Source organism: Falco biarmicus, chromosome 8, assembly GCF_023638135.1.
Source record: "Falco biarmicus isolate bFalBia1 chromosome 8, bFalBia1.pri, whole genome shotgun sequence".
NCBI lineage: Eukaryota > Metazoa > Chordata > Aves > Falconiformes > Falconidae > Falco > Falco biarmicus.
In genome coordinates, this window is record NC_079295.1 from 22,662,581 (window position 1) to 22,681,969 (window position 19,389).

The window sequence follows — 19,389 nt, forward strand, 5'->3', positions numbered from 1 at the left end:
AGGATCATGTCTAGATGGCTTTCAAGTATCTCCAGGTATGGAGACTCCACAACCTCTCTGAGCAACTAGTGCCAGCGCTCAGTCACCCTCACAGTGAAAAAGTGTTCCCTGATGTCCATATGGAACCTCCTGTGTTTCAGTTCATGCTCATTGCCTCTGGTCCTGGCCTTGGGCACCACTGAAAAGAGCCTTGCTCAGGTTTCTTTACACTTTCCCTTCATATATTTATATATATTTATAATACCCATCGTGAGCTTTCTATTCTCTATGCTAAACAGTCCCACCTGTCTCAGCCTCTCCTTATGTGAGAAGAATTCCAGTCCCTTAATCAATCTCAGTGACCCTTTGCTGGGCTCTCTCCAGTAGCTATTTATCTCTCTGGTAGTGCCAGATGGAGTGCCACCATTTTTCCTATCTGAGATCATGCACGTAAAAAAACTAGCTTGCTTCATTTACAGAAATTCAGTGAACGAGCAAGTTAGCTTCAAGGAAGGACTGAGGAAAGGGAAGCAAAGCTGTTTAAGAAACAAATAATTAATCCTTGGAAAAAATAACAAGCGTTTTTAAATACATAGTTTGTGTGTCTATCCATTTTCGCCTTTTGTCATGGTCCTTCGCCAACTCATGGTGCAATAGGGACCAGGCATTATCACATTATCTTTGGAGTCATTAAATGCTAAATGAGAATTCTACATTGTACTCCTAAGCAGAACTGATGACACAGCTCCCTGAGGGCATCTTGGTCTTATCCTGTTTACATTAACAAAACCCCAAAGAGATATCATTATAGAGGATTTGAAAGGAAACTGTGGCAGAGAGGTTGATATTGACATCTGTAAATCCTCTGCTTGCTTACATAAGGAGCTTGGAGGTAATCTCTCTAAATAACACGCTGCAAAGGGTAGTATTTCTGGCATTCTTGGTGCTTCCCCAAACCCAAACTGTCACTGTTATCTTATGATGCAATGACAGGCCCCTCTTGCTCTCACAGGGACACAGACACAATTTGGGTTAGTTCTGTTCATACAAGAGAAATGAAGGATCTAGAATAATAATAAAAAAAAACCCAACAAAAAAAGAGAGTGAGGGCAACGCCTTCTCCCAGCCCTTCTCATATATAGGGCACAATTTACAGAAAAACTTGAATGGGTTTCTACACTGAAGTGCATCGGTGTGTCTCCTAACTAGACAGCTGCTTCTGGATATTTATGACCCCAGCTAAAGAGCTGAACACCTATGTTCTGTTTGTGTGCATGCATGTCTGTGTACCTAGAAGAAAGAGTACGTGCACCTTCAAGCAGCTGTCTTTGTCTGGGAAGAGGTGAGATCATGGTGACACATTATAGATGTATGTATTGCACAGCTTCCCCAGGACCCCCAGTTCAAAGGAGGGGTGGAAAAGGAGTAGCCTTCAGTATTGAAATCTGCATGGCAATAACATCCTTATACTGATTTCAGTAGGCCAGATTTTCCTTATTTCACCATTTTTCTTTAAGCTGAACGTGTTCATAAAGTGTGCACTGAAAGCTAATGAGAAGATCCTGGCTTCAACCTCAGCCTCTGATCAGTGTCTTCAGTGACCAATATTTTATTTCTCCTCTAACTTCTTGCCAACACAGGCATCCAACTACTAACCTGAAGCTATGTGGTCTCCAACCCACTTCTACCTTAAAACCAGGAGAAGCCACATACATTTCTTGTCCAGCACACGTTAAACACAACAGCACTCTAGCAAATAGGCTATTTCAGCACCTAGTTACGTCTGAAACGCTCCTTGGTGCTTTGGGAAACAGAGTAATGTCAATGAATCATGTTCAATTACAACAGAGTTATTTCCAAGCTTATTTGATGCTTAGTGTATGAGGAAAATGATACGCTTACTCACCATAGGGGATATATGCCAAGCCTAGTGACAATGAAGACAATGGCAAATGTAAGGAACAGAAGGTCACTCAGTTTTTGACACTTGCAATAGTTTGCCATTTTGGCAGCCTGTAAAAGAAAGAAATGTCTGTTTACTTCTGTGAGGACAACTGAGTTCTCTTGTATTGTGTATAAGCTGTACAAAGAAGAAATAAACTTTTTATGAAATTACTAACATTTTCATTGGGCCACCTTGCAGTGATCTCGTAACACCTCTCCACCAAGCACATAGCAAATGTCTTCTCAGGTGAAACCCCAGACTGAATAAAACCAGAGTACATCTCTCATTTCTTCCTTCCCCATCCAATTTCCTTCTTGAAATCCTACTATTTCAGATTCACAAAACCCTTCTAAACCTTTAATTGAACCCCATTGTATTTACGTTGTTCTTGTCCCCATCCAAGAAGTACCTACCTATCTCTCAGCTTTCCAGTGTGCTCCACTTGCATTTTCAACATCCATCCATCTTCTACCTGCCCCATGCTCTCTCATCTTCTAGTGTTTACTATATATAAACTTTGTCTCAAATCATCTACTATGCCCCATATCCTATGTTCTCCTACAGCATCTCTTCTTCCTTTCTGGCCTATATGGAACCATTTCCACCCCAAAGATTATACCCCTCCCCTTCAAATCTTTTTCCAAGGCTCTCTTCCCAACTTGGCTTTCCAGCTTGTTACCCTATGCCTGTTTTTACATGTTTCTCTCATTTTTCCTCGTGCAGTCTTCTGACTCCTCCTCAGTGAAGGAGTCACTAATTACTCTTCTGAAGTTCTAATTACTTCCCTGAAGTTTCTTTGTCCTCTTGTCCCTGAAGAAAGGAGTACGTACAAGCAAGCTTCTTTTAAGACATCCATGCTGCTTCCACAGTATTCCTGTGTGTAAGCAGTTACTTATTGTAAAACATCTGCTTCAAGGCAGGGACAGTCTTCATACTGTCAAATGTATCCAGAGAGTCACTGCACAGTGAAGTACACGAAGAGCCTGATTTAGTGCCCACTTAAGCCAGTTGGGAACCCTTTCAAAGTCCCCCTCTGAAGGCACCTGTATCCAGCTCCCATATTGAGAAGATGCTTAGTTGTGCAGATTTTCCAGAGGGCTAACAGGGAGCAAAATTACCACAACCATGCATGCAGAATATTCTGAACACAGAATTCAAACCAGAGAATTGCCTAAAATGGTGAGAGGCACTCTTGCAGTCTGTCTGGGTTTTTTTGGCATGAACACATTGAACCTGAAAATGCTCAATGCTCATGTCAGACAATCTGGATGCTAAAACCAACCTGCACTTTTGGATGTTACCTAACTCCGGCAATATTTCCACTAAAAACCTCATATAAAGGATATTCCTCACTAACAGAAAACAAGTTAGGAAGCTTGCAAAACATGAGGGAAGCCACCAGCGCTGCGAAGAAAACATAACCCTTCCAAATCAGTCCTATATTCTAGTGGACACAAATGAGATTCCTAGCACTTTGTACTCACAGTCTGGTTTAAGGAAAAAAGAATACTTTGGTGCCAACATGCAAAGCAGAAGTTACTAACACCTTGATTTTCAGATGACTGAAAGTTCAGATACAAATTTTGGATGTATTTCCATGGTGGTAGTCTATAAAAGCTGGTTTCATAGTGTGTGGAGCTGATATTGCTATAGCAACTTGTAGTAGTATCATGTCATTTCTCAAAAACAGTACAGTTGTTCGGTCATCAGTTATTCAATAACAAATCTATGAATTATATTGATAAGGAAGGGAAAGAGTATGCTGTTGTTCAATGGAATTTGGCCACCTAAGACAATACAACACAATTTTCAAAGATTAAAACCTGTGACTATAACTGAGTAACACAGCTCTTCCAGATACTCTTGTTAGACTATTTAAATCCATTCATTTTATAGTTCAGCTATTTGCCTTGGTTCGAAGTGTCCATTCCCCGCTTTTTTAGAAAAGTGTGTCAGGAGATAGCTGGAACCTGACAGAAAGGATTCAGGTTGAACTGTCAGCTATGTGAGGCTCATACACCAGAAGCATACCAAACTGATAACTATTCACATCCATACAGCGGCATCAAAACTTGTCACAGTGTTCATTAATCGAAGCTGAAAAGTCTCAAGGTCCCCAAACAGACAGGATTTTAAGTGCTTTAGCAGGTTTAGGTCACAGCGTCTCCAACCCACAAGCTGTACTGCAGTGCAAAGATACTGAGGACCCCATAAACGACTTAGCTGGGATCCTGAAAGTTGCCTCTCAGTAGCCTAGATTTTAGTTTAAACTAATGTAGTGGCTTCATAGGCAAGAAAATTACTCTGTGTTCAGCCTGTCCTGCCATGGCTAGGCTGCTTTGAGTCTCCAAGATAACTTGCACTCAGATCTAAGAGAACAGCTAAGGATTCCTGAAAATCCTATTATGACTTCTGTACCTTCAGATGCCTCAAGACCTATGGAAAAAACCTCACCTCCGGTATTCCTACCAATATATACTACCTTCTGCAATGAAAATAGCAAAAATGTTGCATTCTAGCTTTCCACTGGACATGTTTCACTATGAAATGGTAGGTGGAAAGTCTAGTGGCCTAGGGACATGTATTTGCTGAATATTTGTGAGAATACCAGCAATTTCTCTTTGTCTTAGCCAGTGAATGATCAGAAGAATTGAACGAAAGTATGTATCTCACTGTGTTTAAGGTAAGGTTTTAGCTAGCCTATTACAGCTGCTCTTCAGTGGATTTACAGTTCCACAGACACTGATCTGGAATGAACACCTTCAAGTACATCCTTCTGGTTGTGAAAAAAGAGAAACAAAGAAAGTTTGGGTGAACCCACAGCTAGCAGAATGGCTCTACACACATCGCTAAAACAGAAAAATAAACTTTAAAGATGTAATTCTTTCTAATAGAGGAAATCCAGATTCTTTGTTGCTTTCTATCTCTGGCAGTCATGTGCCTTCTAGATTAAAAACAGATTAGAAAATAAAAAACCAGATTTGCAGCACTATCAAACCAGAATGGCAGGATTTTGATTCTGCAACACGATTCACACAGTGAGACTATATTCTTGCATAATAGGATCCTTGCAACTACTTTAATAAAAAATAATTTCAGACAAAATAGTTATTAACTTTGGTTTGATCCTGATTGAGAGTTCACAGACAGCCCAATCCCAGCATCATCCAGAGCTGTCTAAAAACTGATGTGGATACAGCATGACAACACCTCTAAATTGCCATTATGGAAGTTACAGACCATCTTGACTTAAAAGAATTTCAATCATCCCTCCTTCTCCAAAGCCAACTGCTTAATACTGGCATCTGGATGTGGAGGATGGGAACCTGGAAAATCCTGAGGAATAGAGGTCAGTTCACTGCCCATGCAGAAACAGCCACTACATTGTCCAGCACCCTCTGCCCAGCAAAGCACAGCAGAAACAAACCATGTCACCTTAATTCTTTTGGAGACAGGGTTCTTGCCCCACACACCACGTCAGGAGGATCAAGAACCGGAAGCTTCTATCCCACAGTCACCACCTTCCAAATTTTGCAACTTTGAGCTTCTGATTTTACCATGTTACATTTAATATCTGTGTGTAATCCTCCCTGGCCTGCAATGCATTACCAGTCTCTGCTGTGTACACGCAACTTGACAAGGGATAAACCAGCCTGAAGTCACAAAATGCACTGCTACAAGTGTAATATATTTCAGCAAGAAAATATACTATATTAATCACCATTACTATCTTGAACTGGACTCTTTGCTTAGGAAAGCCTTGTTCTGCATAGCAAATAATTCTACCCACTGACATGCTAGCTCTGCGAATAGTGAATACCATGCACAGACACTGATGATGTATGTATTATCTCACCTCTAGGACAATATCAGCCACGTCATGGAGACAGAAGGTCAAGGTTCCCACTCGTGTCAAATTGGTTACATATGAGAAGGTTATCAGGATGACTGCTACAATGTGATGTGTAAACATGACACCAAAATCCTAGAGCAGCAAGAAGCAGGGGGAAAAAGCAAAAAAACAATGAAGCAAACAGTGAGATTCAGTACCCTTATGTAAAAATGGATGGATGTTTTTTAAACTCAGCATTATGGTTATGTTATATAAAGATCCTGCTACATAACTGCATTAAATACCCTGCTATATGTGTCACTCTTAATAAAATAATCATTGTATGTTAACAAAATGCAAAAATATTATTGAAAATTAGGCAGTATCTGCATTTCTCAGTTCATAGTAATTTAACCTGCTGAAGCAAACATTTGTGGCTGAAGTTACTTTAAAAAGGCATATGTACATAAAAATCAAATCACACCGTATTTTTTATACACCAAACAACACACAATATGCAAAATAATGCACCATTCACAAAAGTTCCAATAGCTACACAGGAATGGAAAACACATTTCCACCACACTAGGAGTTATCAAGTCACCTGCCAAGCATAACTGAGAGTTTTCACAGAGCTGAGAATCCCAGTTCCAGTTTTTTATTTGTTTGTTTTTAATGAAGCTGCTTTGTCTTCACACTGCAACAGGGTCAGAAAAGTTTTCAAATGAGCTGGTGCAGCTCCTCTTACTCAGATCTCATCTGCTGCCTCCTAAATGATGCAGGTTAGCTGGTTTCCACATCAGTAACTCTGAGTTATTTGGCCAGCAAGTAACTGTTACTATTGAAAAATACCAGGAGCAGCGGCGCCCCTGTAACATCACATTCCCAGATACATGCCAAGGGGCAGGCAAAGCAGAGGAAATGACCTGTATTTTTTGCCTTGGCTAGACCCCAGAATCATCACTTAGAGAACAGGACCTGCAAAGATGAGACTTTTCTCTGCAAGACACTAAGCCAGTCAAAAAGAAGTCTTGCTGGAGTTTGCTGAACTACCTGCACAGCTTTGAGAAAGTGGTATCAAAACCCTGAAGAAAAGATCACAGGCATCATTTGACCAGGGAGTTTCTCCATGCGCAGGGTACAAAGTTACTACCACAGCTCTCAGCAGATCTAGTGGCTGTCCTGCAGGGCTGTCGGAAGGGAGTGAGACCCAGGCAGTTAGAACCAGCAGCTACTTCTGGCAGCCTGCTCATCAAGCATCTTGGGAGATGGAATTTGGCTTTCTGGCAGCTTTGGTGGGCCAGTCCTGCTGAGCTGTGGCAGTCTTCAGCTAAGAGGCCCACAGCAGAGAAACTAAAACTGAAACCCTGAAGTCTTCAGACAGGCAGCACCTGGTTTGCAAAGGGTATGTGTGTCAGGCAGGACGAGGACCCTACGGAAAGTGCTGATGAGCTCCCACTAACACAGGGTCAACTCCGGAAAAGCAACAGCTACAGCTGCTGACTGCTGTCTGCCCAACACTGGGAAGAATAACTGCCCAGTGTCACCATACCTCTCGTTGGGAATGCAGCAAGCATGTAGCAGGCACCGCTGTTTTCAAAGATGTGCAGTGCCACTGCCTCTCAGAACCAGCATATGGCTTCACTGCAATGTGCACCTGGGGTCCGCAGAAAAAACCTGTAGCTTGAGAAGTCTTGCTAACTGAATAGGTACAGGACCTGCTTCCAGGCTATCACTTTATGTTTAATGCTATCAGATGCAACAAGGTCCTGTTTCCTACAGATGCTCATCAATGGGCACTGCCAGTATCTCTAAAGCTGGGGTGGGGTGGGGGAAGAAAAGAGAGAAAAAAAAAAAAGACTAAAAGCAGGGAACTGTATCCTAGTTTGGTATACACCCAACATTTCTCAGCTGGGTTATTTGTTCACCAGCAGCACGGAATGCAATCAAATACATTCAGCAGTCATAGCAAGCCATTGCTTTAAATCCATTTTGTAAAGCAGACTGAACAAAAGAGAACAAAAGGCTATTTTTTCCTGCCTAAGGGCCTTAAGCGAAAGCAAAGGTACAGCATCTTAGTCATTTCAGTAACTACAAACCCACACATGGGGACCACTTCACTATACCATAATCAAAACAGCAAAGCACCTACCTTATTCCCTGGGATTAGAAGTAAGCTATGAGCATTGCTATATGGCTATACTGCAGCCTAGCTCTTTACCTGCTTCAGCTGCAAATGCTATGGCACTGTTCTTCATTTTCCTTCTAACTGCAATTATGTTAGCACATAAGCAGTCCAAACAGGGGAAGAAGCCAAATAGAAAACCTCTGTTTTCATAGCTGACACATTCACGTTCTACAAACACAAGACTTCTAGTCCCTCTTGGGAACTCTTCAAGGCATTCCTGACAATATGGATTATTCCTAAGCAGCCCTAATGCTCTTGGGCAGCAGTCTTCCGCACTTCTGTATGAGTCTACTTACAGAAATGCTGTCCAGGGAACTCCTCTAATAATGCTTTGTAAAAGAGACAGTTATCTGACTCTGCCAGCTCTGAAACAACTGAGAATTGTTAGGAAAAAAGTAGCAGTGATATAAATAAGACTACTTTTATTATTCTGGTCCTTTCTTGTTTGTGATATTTCTTCGTCAGTAACTAACACTATGCTTTGAAGATGCTGCCTGTTGGATTTTAATTATACATAAGGGTAATGAATACATAGTAACTAATGGTACAAGTCCCTGTAATGTCAAGTGGTACTTGTTTTCCCAGCTTACTCAAGCACTTTCACCCACACACAGCGTAAGAGCAGCTGTACAGTTACAGGCTTTTTCTTTTTTAAAATGTATTCCAAACTGTATGTATGTTTGTGCAAGATGCATTTCTTTACAGCAGACTTATAGCCTCCAGCTGTAACTGCTGAGAGATGTCATGTGCCTGTGTCATGAAAATATGTGGCTAAGAACAGAAGAAAGAACCTACTGACACCATCAGTGGGAAGAACACAGGGCAGACAACAGAGAAACCCCATGGGTCTCAACTTCTGGACAAGCCCTCTGGAATCAAGGCTTCTGCTACCCATGTTTGTTTAGCATGTCACACTCACTGGCTAAACTGCCAAGTGGCTATGGAACGTTAGTGTCACTAAAGGGCAAAACATCATCTGCATTAGTCACTCCAGCTTCTGGAAATGGGCTATGTTATAGATCAAGAAGGAAAGGGATTATCACTAAAGGTTTCAACCATTACAGTTCTAGTAAAGGTCTGTAAAACGTACACAATCTAAATTCCTTTCCTCTGAAACAAAATAAATCAAATCTATGAGTCTTTTTGTTGCTGTCTGAAGAAAGAGATCTAGGATCCAGATTTAGTGAAACATAGCATAAATTTTCTAGAATCAAAATGGAATATTCAAGAAAATTAGCAGCTACAAATCATGTTATTTTGGGAATGAGCCAACTGTCATTTTCAAAAAAAAAGTAAACCACAGAAGCTCTGGGAATTGCCAAATGCTTGGAACTAGAAGGTGTGAATACACAAAAAGGTCTCCTAGATCTTCCACAAACCTGTTAAAACACTGACTGAGTAGAAATTTTATACATTCTCTTAAATACACCTGTCATATTTTTCTATCAAGCAATACTTTAGGTATCCAGAAAGCATATAAATAAGCCTCCCTGCTTTTAAAACTCATCAGGGTCTTGTAAGAGTAACGAAGTTCCCTGATCTAATTCTGTTCTACAAAAGAGGAGTATGGGAAACTGGACAGAGATGATAAATAACCCAAATTATACTAGGTTGCAGTCTTCAAAAATGAAAACCGTTCGGGGTAGAACAACATTACATCAACATAGTAGATATTTATGAAGCAAACAACATGCCATTATAAAACCATAAAAGTTAATCTACTCAGCTTGCTGTGTTAATGCCAATAATAGGTATGTGCAACAGCCTAAATATTCTGCTCACACCTATTCAGCCAGGCAAAGGTAATCTGGTGGAATTCATAACACCTAAATAAAGACAAACAGGTATTTGAAAGTCAGCAAACCAATTGGAAGTAATTCTGAAGTTATGAATTTGCTATTAGAAAAGAATAACGGAGATGGAAAACAGCAAGTACATTTCTCTTGAGCCACAGCAAGTAAAAGACCAGTACTGCAGTCAGGCCAGTGCTGAGTGCTGGTGCTCAGAGAGGACCTACTGCACCTCCAGAGAAACCCAGCTACATAAAAGTGGTTGACTGAATTCCTGCAGTGCATGAGGCTCCCAGGGAACTTTTGATCATCCCAGACACTACAACACAGCCACTGCTGAATTTAAAGTACCTAAAATGGTAACCAAGACTAAAAGTATTCCTCTCACTGTAACATGAAAACATCAACAGGTTTCTCAGGCTGAGAACTGTTAATTTGCTCTGTATAAGCTGTCAGGAACTATTACAATAGCAACTGATATTAGTTGGCAAATTTCCTCCTGCTTCTTCCAGTTAAACAGAGCCTTATTTAATATGGGCACCGTTTCATGCATTGCATATTGAGTACATTAGGAGGTCTCCACATTTTTTAAACTAAACCTGCTTTTTTAAAGAGAACTATTATGGTGCTGCAAGAGCTGGTGCCTCTGTCAAGCTTGTACTATTTTTTGTCAACTACTGTAAGATACCAGTGCTAACATTTTTCAGCTTATGGGTTTCCTTGACAGCTTGCACTCACCCCACTATAGAACAGTTTTACTGTATGACACCAGTGCATGCCTGCATTTCTCCAGTCTAATCCCCCTAGTTCTCAACTTCGCTTACACTACAAAAAGAACTGTCTCCACAGTCCAAACTGGTCTGTGATCTAATAGGTTATTTATAAATATGGCACCTCCACTGTCTCCTGCAGGGTCCTTATAACGAAAGGCTTTTGACTTGCTGATACTGTACTCCTGCTCTCTGCTGGACACTGGATGTTCTCAGACACAGCAGGTGCATGGGACGATGCTTTGATCTGGTGCTCTGGCTTTAAGCATTGCAAATCTGTGGCAGGGGTGTTAGCTGTTAGCAATCCACTTCCCCACCTCCATCTCCCATTCTATTTCCACAGTAGGCTGCTGCAAAGTCTCCCTAATAAAAAGTCATGTATACATAACTGAGAAACAGACTTGCAAAAGATGGACTTATGGACAGGATTGGGCTTTAGCTCTGTGCTCAGCTCATCAATGGGAACAAACTCTCCAAGTCATGGGGGAAAAAGCTATAGCAATTGCTCATGAGATGTATTAAATGAGAAAGGTATTACTGGCCTCCCAAAGGCCCTTTTCAGAAGTGCACTTCAGCACTGAACCTAGATGCTGTTAGGGTAGACTCCAATTATTTTTCACATGAACAAAGCAACTAGTCAGGAATCAATTAAATATTCTTTAACGATGTATTGTACTGCAAAATTGCAGTACTGTTGCAATTGCAACAATTGCTGTTAAAATATTCCTCCCTTCCAAGGTACACAAGGAAAATAAAATATAACCAATGACACAGTGGGGAGGGCTGAATATGAATGCAGGGAGACTGATTAGACACAATACAGTTCTAGAAAAATAACCTAAAAAATTTTGTAACATTGTTGCAGAGGTTTGGTTTTAGTTGATATATTGACAAATGGCTAGTCAGTATTGCTGGCACCTGCAGTTTATGTATATTAGTCAATGCTACTCTTGATTTAAATTCATCTCTGCTATCATACAGCTTCGTTCAGCACTCTTTTTCTGCATCTCTGTTTTTTGAAACAATGAAGTTGTACTCATTTCAAGCTCATGACTAACAGTAAGGGATATTTAATCCTAAATTGCTTGTTTTGTTTACAGTTTACCCTCCAATATGGATTTAAGATTTGTGGATGTTTTCCTGAGTTTTCTTCTACTTCTGGAAAAATTTGGAAATTCAAATAAAGGGATATTTTTCGATACATGCAGCTCTGACACAAGACCTCCAGGAGCAGCACACTGTGGTTCCAAATAGCAAACAAATTTATTCAGGACATACTGGATTGTTCATTTACTCTTTTCAGAGTTATGCTCCTGCTAAAATTCTATTAAAGAAGGATACTTCGATTAGCATAGCCTACAATCAATTAACTAAATGGCAGTAAAAGGAGGCACATAAAATATTATAAAATTCTTCCAAATGTTTTAAATAATTTTGCAACATTAACAAACCCCTGCAAGAATAGCTCAGTGGACTGTTTGGTATAGAATGACTGTTGTGCTGCCTGTTCTGCTGTGGACTAGCGCTCTCCTTGGAGGAGAGAACTTGGATGATGGAGTATGGAACAGGTTGCTACTGAAACTAGAAAAATGTTTTTTTATCTTTCCAGAGTTTTATTTCCTTGATTAATATCCCCTTAATTGCAATGCTCAGCTACTTGAAATGTTATAACCGTAAAGGTAAGATTAAATGTAACATCACTTTTTTATAATAAATGTATCCCTGTTTTTAACATCCCTTTGTAGAATAAATTGAAAGCTCTCATAGATTTTACCAAAGTGATACTGTGAATTTAAGAGGTAGTCTTGCTCCATCAATGATATTTCAGCATTTAACTCTTAGAAGAAACCGTACATCTACTAGCTACTGTGTGTTCAATTCCATTTAAGTCACTGTATGAGAGCAGGTTTTTTTGGCTGCTGCTATTTCTCCTTGAATATTTGATTACTCCAGGCTCTTCTTCCCATGCAGAAAAACCCCACATCATAGTAACAAGGAACAGAGTAAGACAAGCACTTCAACACCAGTTTCTCAGTAATGAATATCTGCAAGAGGTGGTGACTAAAAAGAACTATTTCCAGTTATCTGCACAGGTAATACAGGTATTCCTGAAGTCAAGATAGATATGTGCTTAAAGCTTTCAATGTTTTTTGTCCCATTGTTCTTACCTTTCTTTTGATGTCAATGAATTGAGAAAACATTAAGGACCAGTAGAATGACAATTCAACTAGGTAGTAATAATGAAGGTCAGGCATCAGTGGCTGAAATATGGAGATGAGAAAAGGTTAATAGAGTCTAACTGACATTACAGGCAGCTGAGGTATATAGGAGGCATATTTAATCATGAAGGGATTACTAAATTATACATAGGCATCCTATGTAAGAAAAATTATGATGGTAGCCTCTTTCAAACTTTGATGTCACTGGAAAAATAAAGCTCCCCAGCCTACCCTCCTCTTATGTTTTAATCTTGACAGTATTTTAATATTGTAATACCAAAAAATGATGATGTTGTCCATTTGGAACCTAGAACAAAGTAAATTCTGAGTACTCCTAAGTCTTAGTTTTGAAAGACTACTTGAAATATCTTGCTGTACATCAAAAGAAACAATGCTAGAGCAGATTAAAGTAATGCTAGTATATAATCTCATCTGCTCATGATTAAAATGTTGCGAGCTTTAGTCTACTTTTAAAGAATTTAACCATTTTCTGGGAACATGTCAATATTTGAAAAGAAGAAAATAAAATAAATTTATCCAGGCATCTTGTTTGATATACAATATGGTTAACACAGAAGTTTAAAAGTAAAAGAAATAAAAATAACAAGCCACAGGAACTTATACATAACCAAAACCAATCTGGGGTGACTTCAAAGAAGGTAACTGGTGGCATGCATAAGCTGTTCAGCCCCCAGTCTAAAACAGCCAGTCCTAGGAGCTGCTCTAATTTCCATGTGATTGTGCCTCCCTGCTAGTCATGTCTTCCATTGCAGTGACAGAGAGGGGCACTGGCACAGGAGAAACTCCTGAGGGCATCTCCTGTGGGATTAGATGAACCGTAACTCTCTAGAGCAGTTTGCACTGGCAAAACCATTACATCCAAGCAGGGCATGAACTATTTCCATTGGCAAGAGGCATTTCATTTGCCTCTTTCATTACCATTCCCTTTTGCAGAGCAGTTCTTTGTAGCTCAGAAACAATCCTTAGGTGCCCACATGAATGCTTTATGTAGGTTATTTAAACATAGACACATGCTTATGCTTTATGAAAAATGTGTACACTTAAAATCAATCTTTTAAAGCCATTTCTTGGACCAATATAATATTTTTCTGACTTAGTGAGACTGCCAATAAGCATTTAATTTAGGTGTAATTAAAAAAAGGGACAAGAACATGAGCTAGCAATGAGACTACTATACTCATTATTGCAAGAGAACTCACCGGGGAAATAAAACAATAAAGATTGTCAGCTGCTTTATTAATAATATCATTACTAATTCTAAACCTATATATATTGATAATGTAGGGAGATTCTACAGATATCATGGTTTCCCTCCATGAAAGGATCAACAGTGTGTGTTTAACTTAGTTTAAATGTTAGGTTTCAGTTCTCCATAGATTCAAATTCAATAGGACTATTCTGTACTTATAGGTAAATTGTCAGCAGAATGATTCATTTGACTATATTTACAGTAAGTCCAGCTGGATTTCTGCAATGCTGTGTTGAGTAACTTACAAAGGATTTGTGGCAAATAAGAGATTAGAAATCTTATCCAGTTAAGAAAATAAAGCAACAAGCCCCAAACTGAAAACCCAATACTTAATTCTGATTAGCACCCAGTAGACATTTTTATCTCCGACACAATGGTTTTAATAATTACTTTTTATTTGATGATTTGCTTTCTGTTGGACCCTCTCTACCAGTAGCATGATTTTAGATATAGTTAAGTTTAGTGGCCACCCTCTATAAGTTGTATCTAACTTTCTGAATGACCTTGCTCTTCTGGTAAGTCTGGTAAATACATGTTCTTTAATCAGTAAGATTCATGGTCTTTTGTCATAAATAAATCTCTTCTTGCATGTAAACACACAAAAATAGTAGAAAACAGGACTGAAAGGTACCAGTGACTGCAGCCATATCAATTCTGACAAATGATTGTTCTTAAAATCTCGGAGAGATCAAGATTCAACATTTCCCCCATTCAATTTCTTCTGCTGCTTCGCTAATGTTATTCAGTTCACCCTCCAGCCCTTGGGTGCAATCTAAATCAGTATTTCTTATGAGGCTAAATGAACAAATCTGTTCAACCTTTCTCAGATCAAGATTTTTGGTCATTCTTGCTGAATTTTCTCCACTGAACTCTTTCCAACAGGTACGCAACCTTCAAGAGCACCCAAACCTAAACACAGTTCTCCTCCCGTTCAGCCTGTCCAGGGCTCTCCACTGTCACAAGGGAATTATGCGCCTTTCAGACAATACTATTCCTCATACCTTTCATACCTTCCAGTCTGGCAATGACTTTTTTTTTCTCCTCCCTGCTCTTTAGGGAAAATAAAATAAATAATAATAAAAATAATAATAATAAAAAAAAGCAGCAATATGCCCTAGACAGGTTACAGGTTAGACTCCTTAAATTGTAAACTCTTTGCTGGAGCTGTTGCAATTCAGGGTCAATTATATTTGGATAGCAGCTAGTACAATGCTTCAATGCTCCCTATCAAGACTCCTGGATGCTGAACTAAAGAAAAAAAAAAAAAAAAGCATTTTAAACAAGCTCAGGTTTAGAATTAGAATCAGACTAATTAAAAAAGATACCAAAAGTTATCCTCAGAAGTTATTAAAAATTTTGAAGACCATCTTAGTAGGTCGTATTTGAAACTTTTGTTACCTCTGATTTATAACAAAAGGGAAAACTGCACTTCATAATTTTAATCTCTTGTTGCCTTCTGTTATACAAAGGGCACTAAGAAAACAGGTGGCTCTTGGCTTTCCCAAGTACATTCCTAGCCCATACAAATGATGATACTTTTTCTTTGAAAGGGCTACCTTACTGTTATTATTATAAATAATAAAAGGGAACACTGAATTAATTCACTGATTTTCATAACATCCATGTTGAAAGTCACTTTTATCAGGCTAGGAGGCAAAATAAGGCAGTGGTACAGCCAAGGCAGAGTTCAGGAGTTACCGTTTTTGGAAAATACCTTGAATCCTTTAGAGCAGGTTGACTGCTCTGTTTAAATACATCCCATACTTTAACAACTATGTCCAGTAGCACAAACTAAGGGAAAGCACAGGACAGGTTTCTCAAAGCTGTTAGGGTATGCAAACTTTGAAAGCCACTGTTCAACCAGATAATGATAGATAAAATTTCTACCCTTCTTTCACATCTCCTGCTCCTTCTTCCCCTGGCAGAGAATAGTTTCTGGAGTTGTAGGGCTACAGTTAATCCTAGTGTTACTGCAGCACCTGCATGTCATTCGAACAGCTGTGCTTCTGTGCAACATGGCCAGAACTTGGACATAGGAATTAAATATTCCTGGAACTAGTTAAAACCTTAGCAGTGCAGTAAGGAATAAGTATACTGTTATTGTTCTTCTGAAGATTTTTTTAAGGAAACCAAATTTCAAATAAGCAAAATTTTTTTGAAAACTGAAAGAGGGAATGAGTGCAGAAGGACACAACCCGAAAGGGCATTTTCACTCTTACAGTGGCATTCTTCTCCTTAGTAAAGGAGATAAATTACTTAAGTCCTTTTTTGAAGTTAAGTTCTAATACTTTGACCTAGAACAGAGAGAAACACTGTTGCTTTTTGAATCCATGAAAATACAGGCATTGCTGAAAATAAAAACTTGAAACTAATCTCAATTCTCTCATTAATTTTACCTTCTTTCATTGCAGGCTTTCATGAGGCGAGGACCAGACAGACCTTATATAAGTGCCTAAAGGAGAAACCTACCTTCTCTCTTCAGACTCCTCTTTGATGATACCAATTGCCAGGGATTAAGTCTCACTCTGTATGCAGTATAACAACTATGAGAACAATACTGGCTTTTCCCAACCAATTGAATCTCAGGCTTAGTTAAAACTTTCACTATCCTCAGAACTTTGTACAAAATGACCATTCTACCACCATTGCAGACGTCTGCTTTCATGGTTAGATATCCCAGGTCTGTTTTCAGAGCCTGTGCTTCATTTCAAAACAGGCGTGACAGCTGTATTCATCTTTCCCAACTTGAACTGAAGCAAGATGGGGAGCATCTAGCAATGTTCTGAAATGCTGAGTAGCTCATTCACACTAACATATTGACACAAAGATCCACTATACTAAAAACAGAGCTCTGCAGATGTGTAATGTTTGTTTTTAGGCAGCACTGTAACTTTTACCTGATATGGATACCCGTTCCAGCACTGTCTGGTATTCCAGAGCCAGGGTGTCTGAGAGAGAAAAAAAGAAAGAAAAAAAAAAGTCTGTACACACCATTTTGGGCAATATAAATGTATATGGTTAATACAATTGAAGGACAAAACTACATGAACAGCTTAAAATTTGCAGATTTTGATAGAGGCTATAAAAACAGAATACAACAAGGAAATTCCTCAGTTTCACAGCATGAATTAGAGCAACCTGCCTGTTCACAGAGTTTTTTGGTTGGTACCCCATGACCTTACTTTTGCAGGACTACAGGCTGAATGTAATCAGCTTGTGCTTAGGTGGTCAGATCTCACATTATCTTCTCAACAGCACAGGAAATCTTGGCCTCAGTCTGCCAACAATCAAATATTTTAAAGAACGTTCCTTGCATATGCTGTTACATATAAGCATCCTTCCATACAGGATCCACCCTTTATCCCAGTCACATCAGCTCAAGATATGAAATCATATCTTTTGCTTTCCTGGCTAAAGACATGACAGTCCAGAGATGACAGATATTGCTATCACACAGAAAAGAGTCTGATATGTTAGGGCAACTTGAAAGCTGCCAGAGACAAATTTACTGTAGCATGCATCTACAGACTCATACATTGCAAAAAGCTGAGCAAACTAAAAGACTTGGGAACATGCAGCTCTGTTATGCTTCCTGTTTCTTTACTGCTTGCACAAGATTTGTGTGATTATTTCTTTTTCAATGCCACAAGAAAGCCATTTAAATCTTTTCTCATAGGCATGCTGTTTCTTTCAGAGTTCTTTAGTTTTTATCCCTTTTCTGTGCAACTAAATGGACTTGAGATAGAAAATACCATGTGGGCAAGCTCTTCTACCCAACTTACTCAACCATTAAGTATTTCCACATTGTGTAAGAAGAATATGATCAAATCAACAGCTACCAAGCAGCCGCATTTCCCTTTTTGTGCATAAGCAAAAACAGATATGCATGTCTTGCAAAGCACAGCTGCATCTCAGGTTCTGGCAGTATCTGGACTTTGAGAAGCACTTGTTTACAGTACAAGTACCCACCCACTAGGTATCTCACTAGAAACATGAAAGAAAACTGTGGATTCAAGATCTTTGTGCAACTCCTTTACACAACCTTAAGTGCTTTACATGCAAGTATAAAGGGGGAAGAACATCATCAGTAAATCTCCTGGATTAAGGCACACCTACCTTTACAGCATTGAATGCTCGTGCAAGATTACGTTTTTTTTAAAATAAATCCTTATTGCATGAGTGAGGGCATTTTAGTGTTCTCACCATCAGGTGGAGCAGTTCAGCTCAGGCAAAGCAAAATAAAATCGTGCAAAATACAACGGGTGGGTGTTAAACCAAATAAAATGAACACTAGGCAGAATGTTAAAGCCTCAGGCTGAGAATCAGACTAGGTAGGAAGGATTTGTATCATATCAAAAGACAAGTTAAATGCTAGTCAGAATTATAGCCCAATTTCCAACTGATACTTAAGTTCTAATTGTGATTTGTTTTATAGAAGACCCTTATAGCCTTTTTTTAACAGTGATCTAATATGATTACTGAAGGCTCTTCATAGTTTTTAAATGTGTCTTTCACATGGAAAATAAGATGAAATAAAACTTGCACAACCATACCCAGTGCTCCTGAAATGGCAAGGAATCATCCCTACAGTAACCTGAGCAGTATACCAACAGTTAAAGTAACAGACCTAGAGTTCTGATACTCCTCTCACAAGGATGTGTAAGAATGATTAAAGTCCATCCAAGCTTCTCCTTCCCTCTATTAAGAATAATTATTTTATGCAAGCAATTTATTTGTTCAAACATCTCCACAGTATTTACTGTGCTGAGTTCCCCTCATTTCACACAACAAAAAAGGTCTTTGGAAACAGCCACAGCCCCTCTGCAAGTGTTACTAATATGCAGAATCTAAAATATTTCTGTCTGACAGCTGCCTAAATTAGATCCATTAAATATTGCAGGATAATTCATAGTTTTAGCCAGGCTTGAAAAGCTCTGTCTTTCATATCAGATTCAACAAGAGATAAGAGATGCTTCCTACCCAATTATTTTGCTACATAAATTAGAGGTGCTAGCAAAATGCAGTTTTCTCTTTCAAATATTGTGACATCTTAAGGCTTCTTCAGAAAGATGCTTGCTGTAGGAGCTGCAGATACAGAGGTTTATGTGCCATTAAAATGCTGAATGCTAAATAAAATAGGCCTCACTAGAGGAACCTATAACCACAAAGCTTCAAAGGATACCACACACTGACAAAGTAATATATGTATTAAGTCTCAAAGACCAACACATTGCAGAACATCTGCCTTTTCTGAGCCATGTAAGGCTCAGAAAGCCGCACTGCCACCTCAAAATGCTTCTGAGAAGCTGTTTGGAAACCTGATGGATCCTATGTGAGCAACAGTGCCTAAGACAGCAGTGCACCTACAACACGTTCTTACACCTCTTTCCTCCCCA

The 19,389-nt window shown here is 39.2% G+C and overlaps 1 protein-coding gene across 2 annotated transcripts in view; it reads right to left on the bottom strand.

Moving 5' to 3' along the window:
• Positions 1 to 19,389, bottom strand: part of CERS6 (ceramide synthase 6) — a 128,122-nt gene that overhangs the window by 21,249 nt on the left and 87,484 nt on the right. For both annotated transcript variants that reach the window (XM_056349593.1, XM_056349592.1), the window contains exons 5-8: positions 16,891 to 16,941; positions 12,673 to 12,765; positions 5,781 to 5,909; positions 1,886 to 1,992 (exon numbers count right to left, since the gene is read on the bottom strand). In XM_056349593.1, coding sequence (XP_056205568.1) covers positions 1,886 to 1,992; positions 5,781 to 5,909; positions 12,673 to 12,765; positions 16,891 to 16,941 — 380 coding nt within the window. The remainder of the gene's footprint in view (positions 1 to 1,885; positions 1,993 to 5,780; positions 5,910 to 12,672; positions 12,766 to 16,890; positions 16,942 to 19,389) is intronic.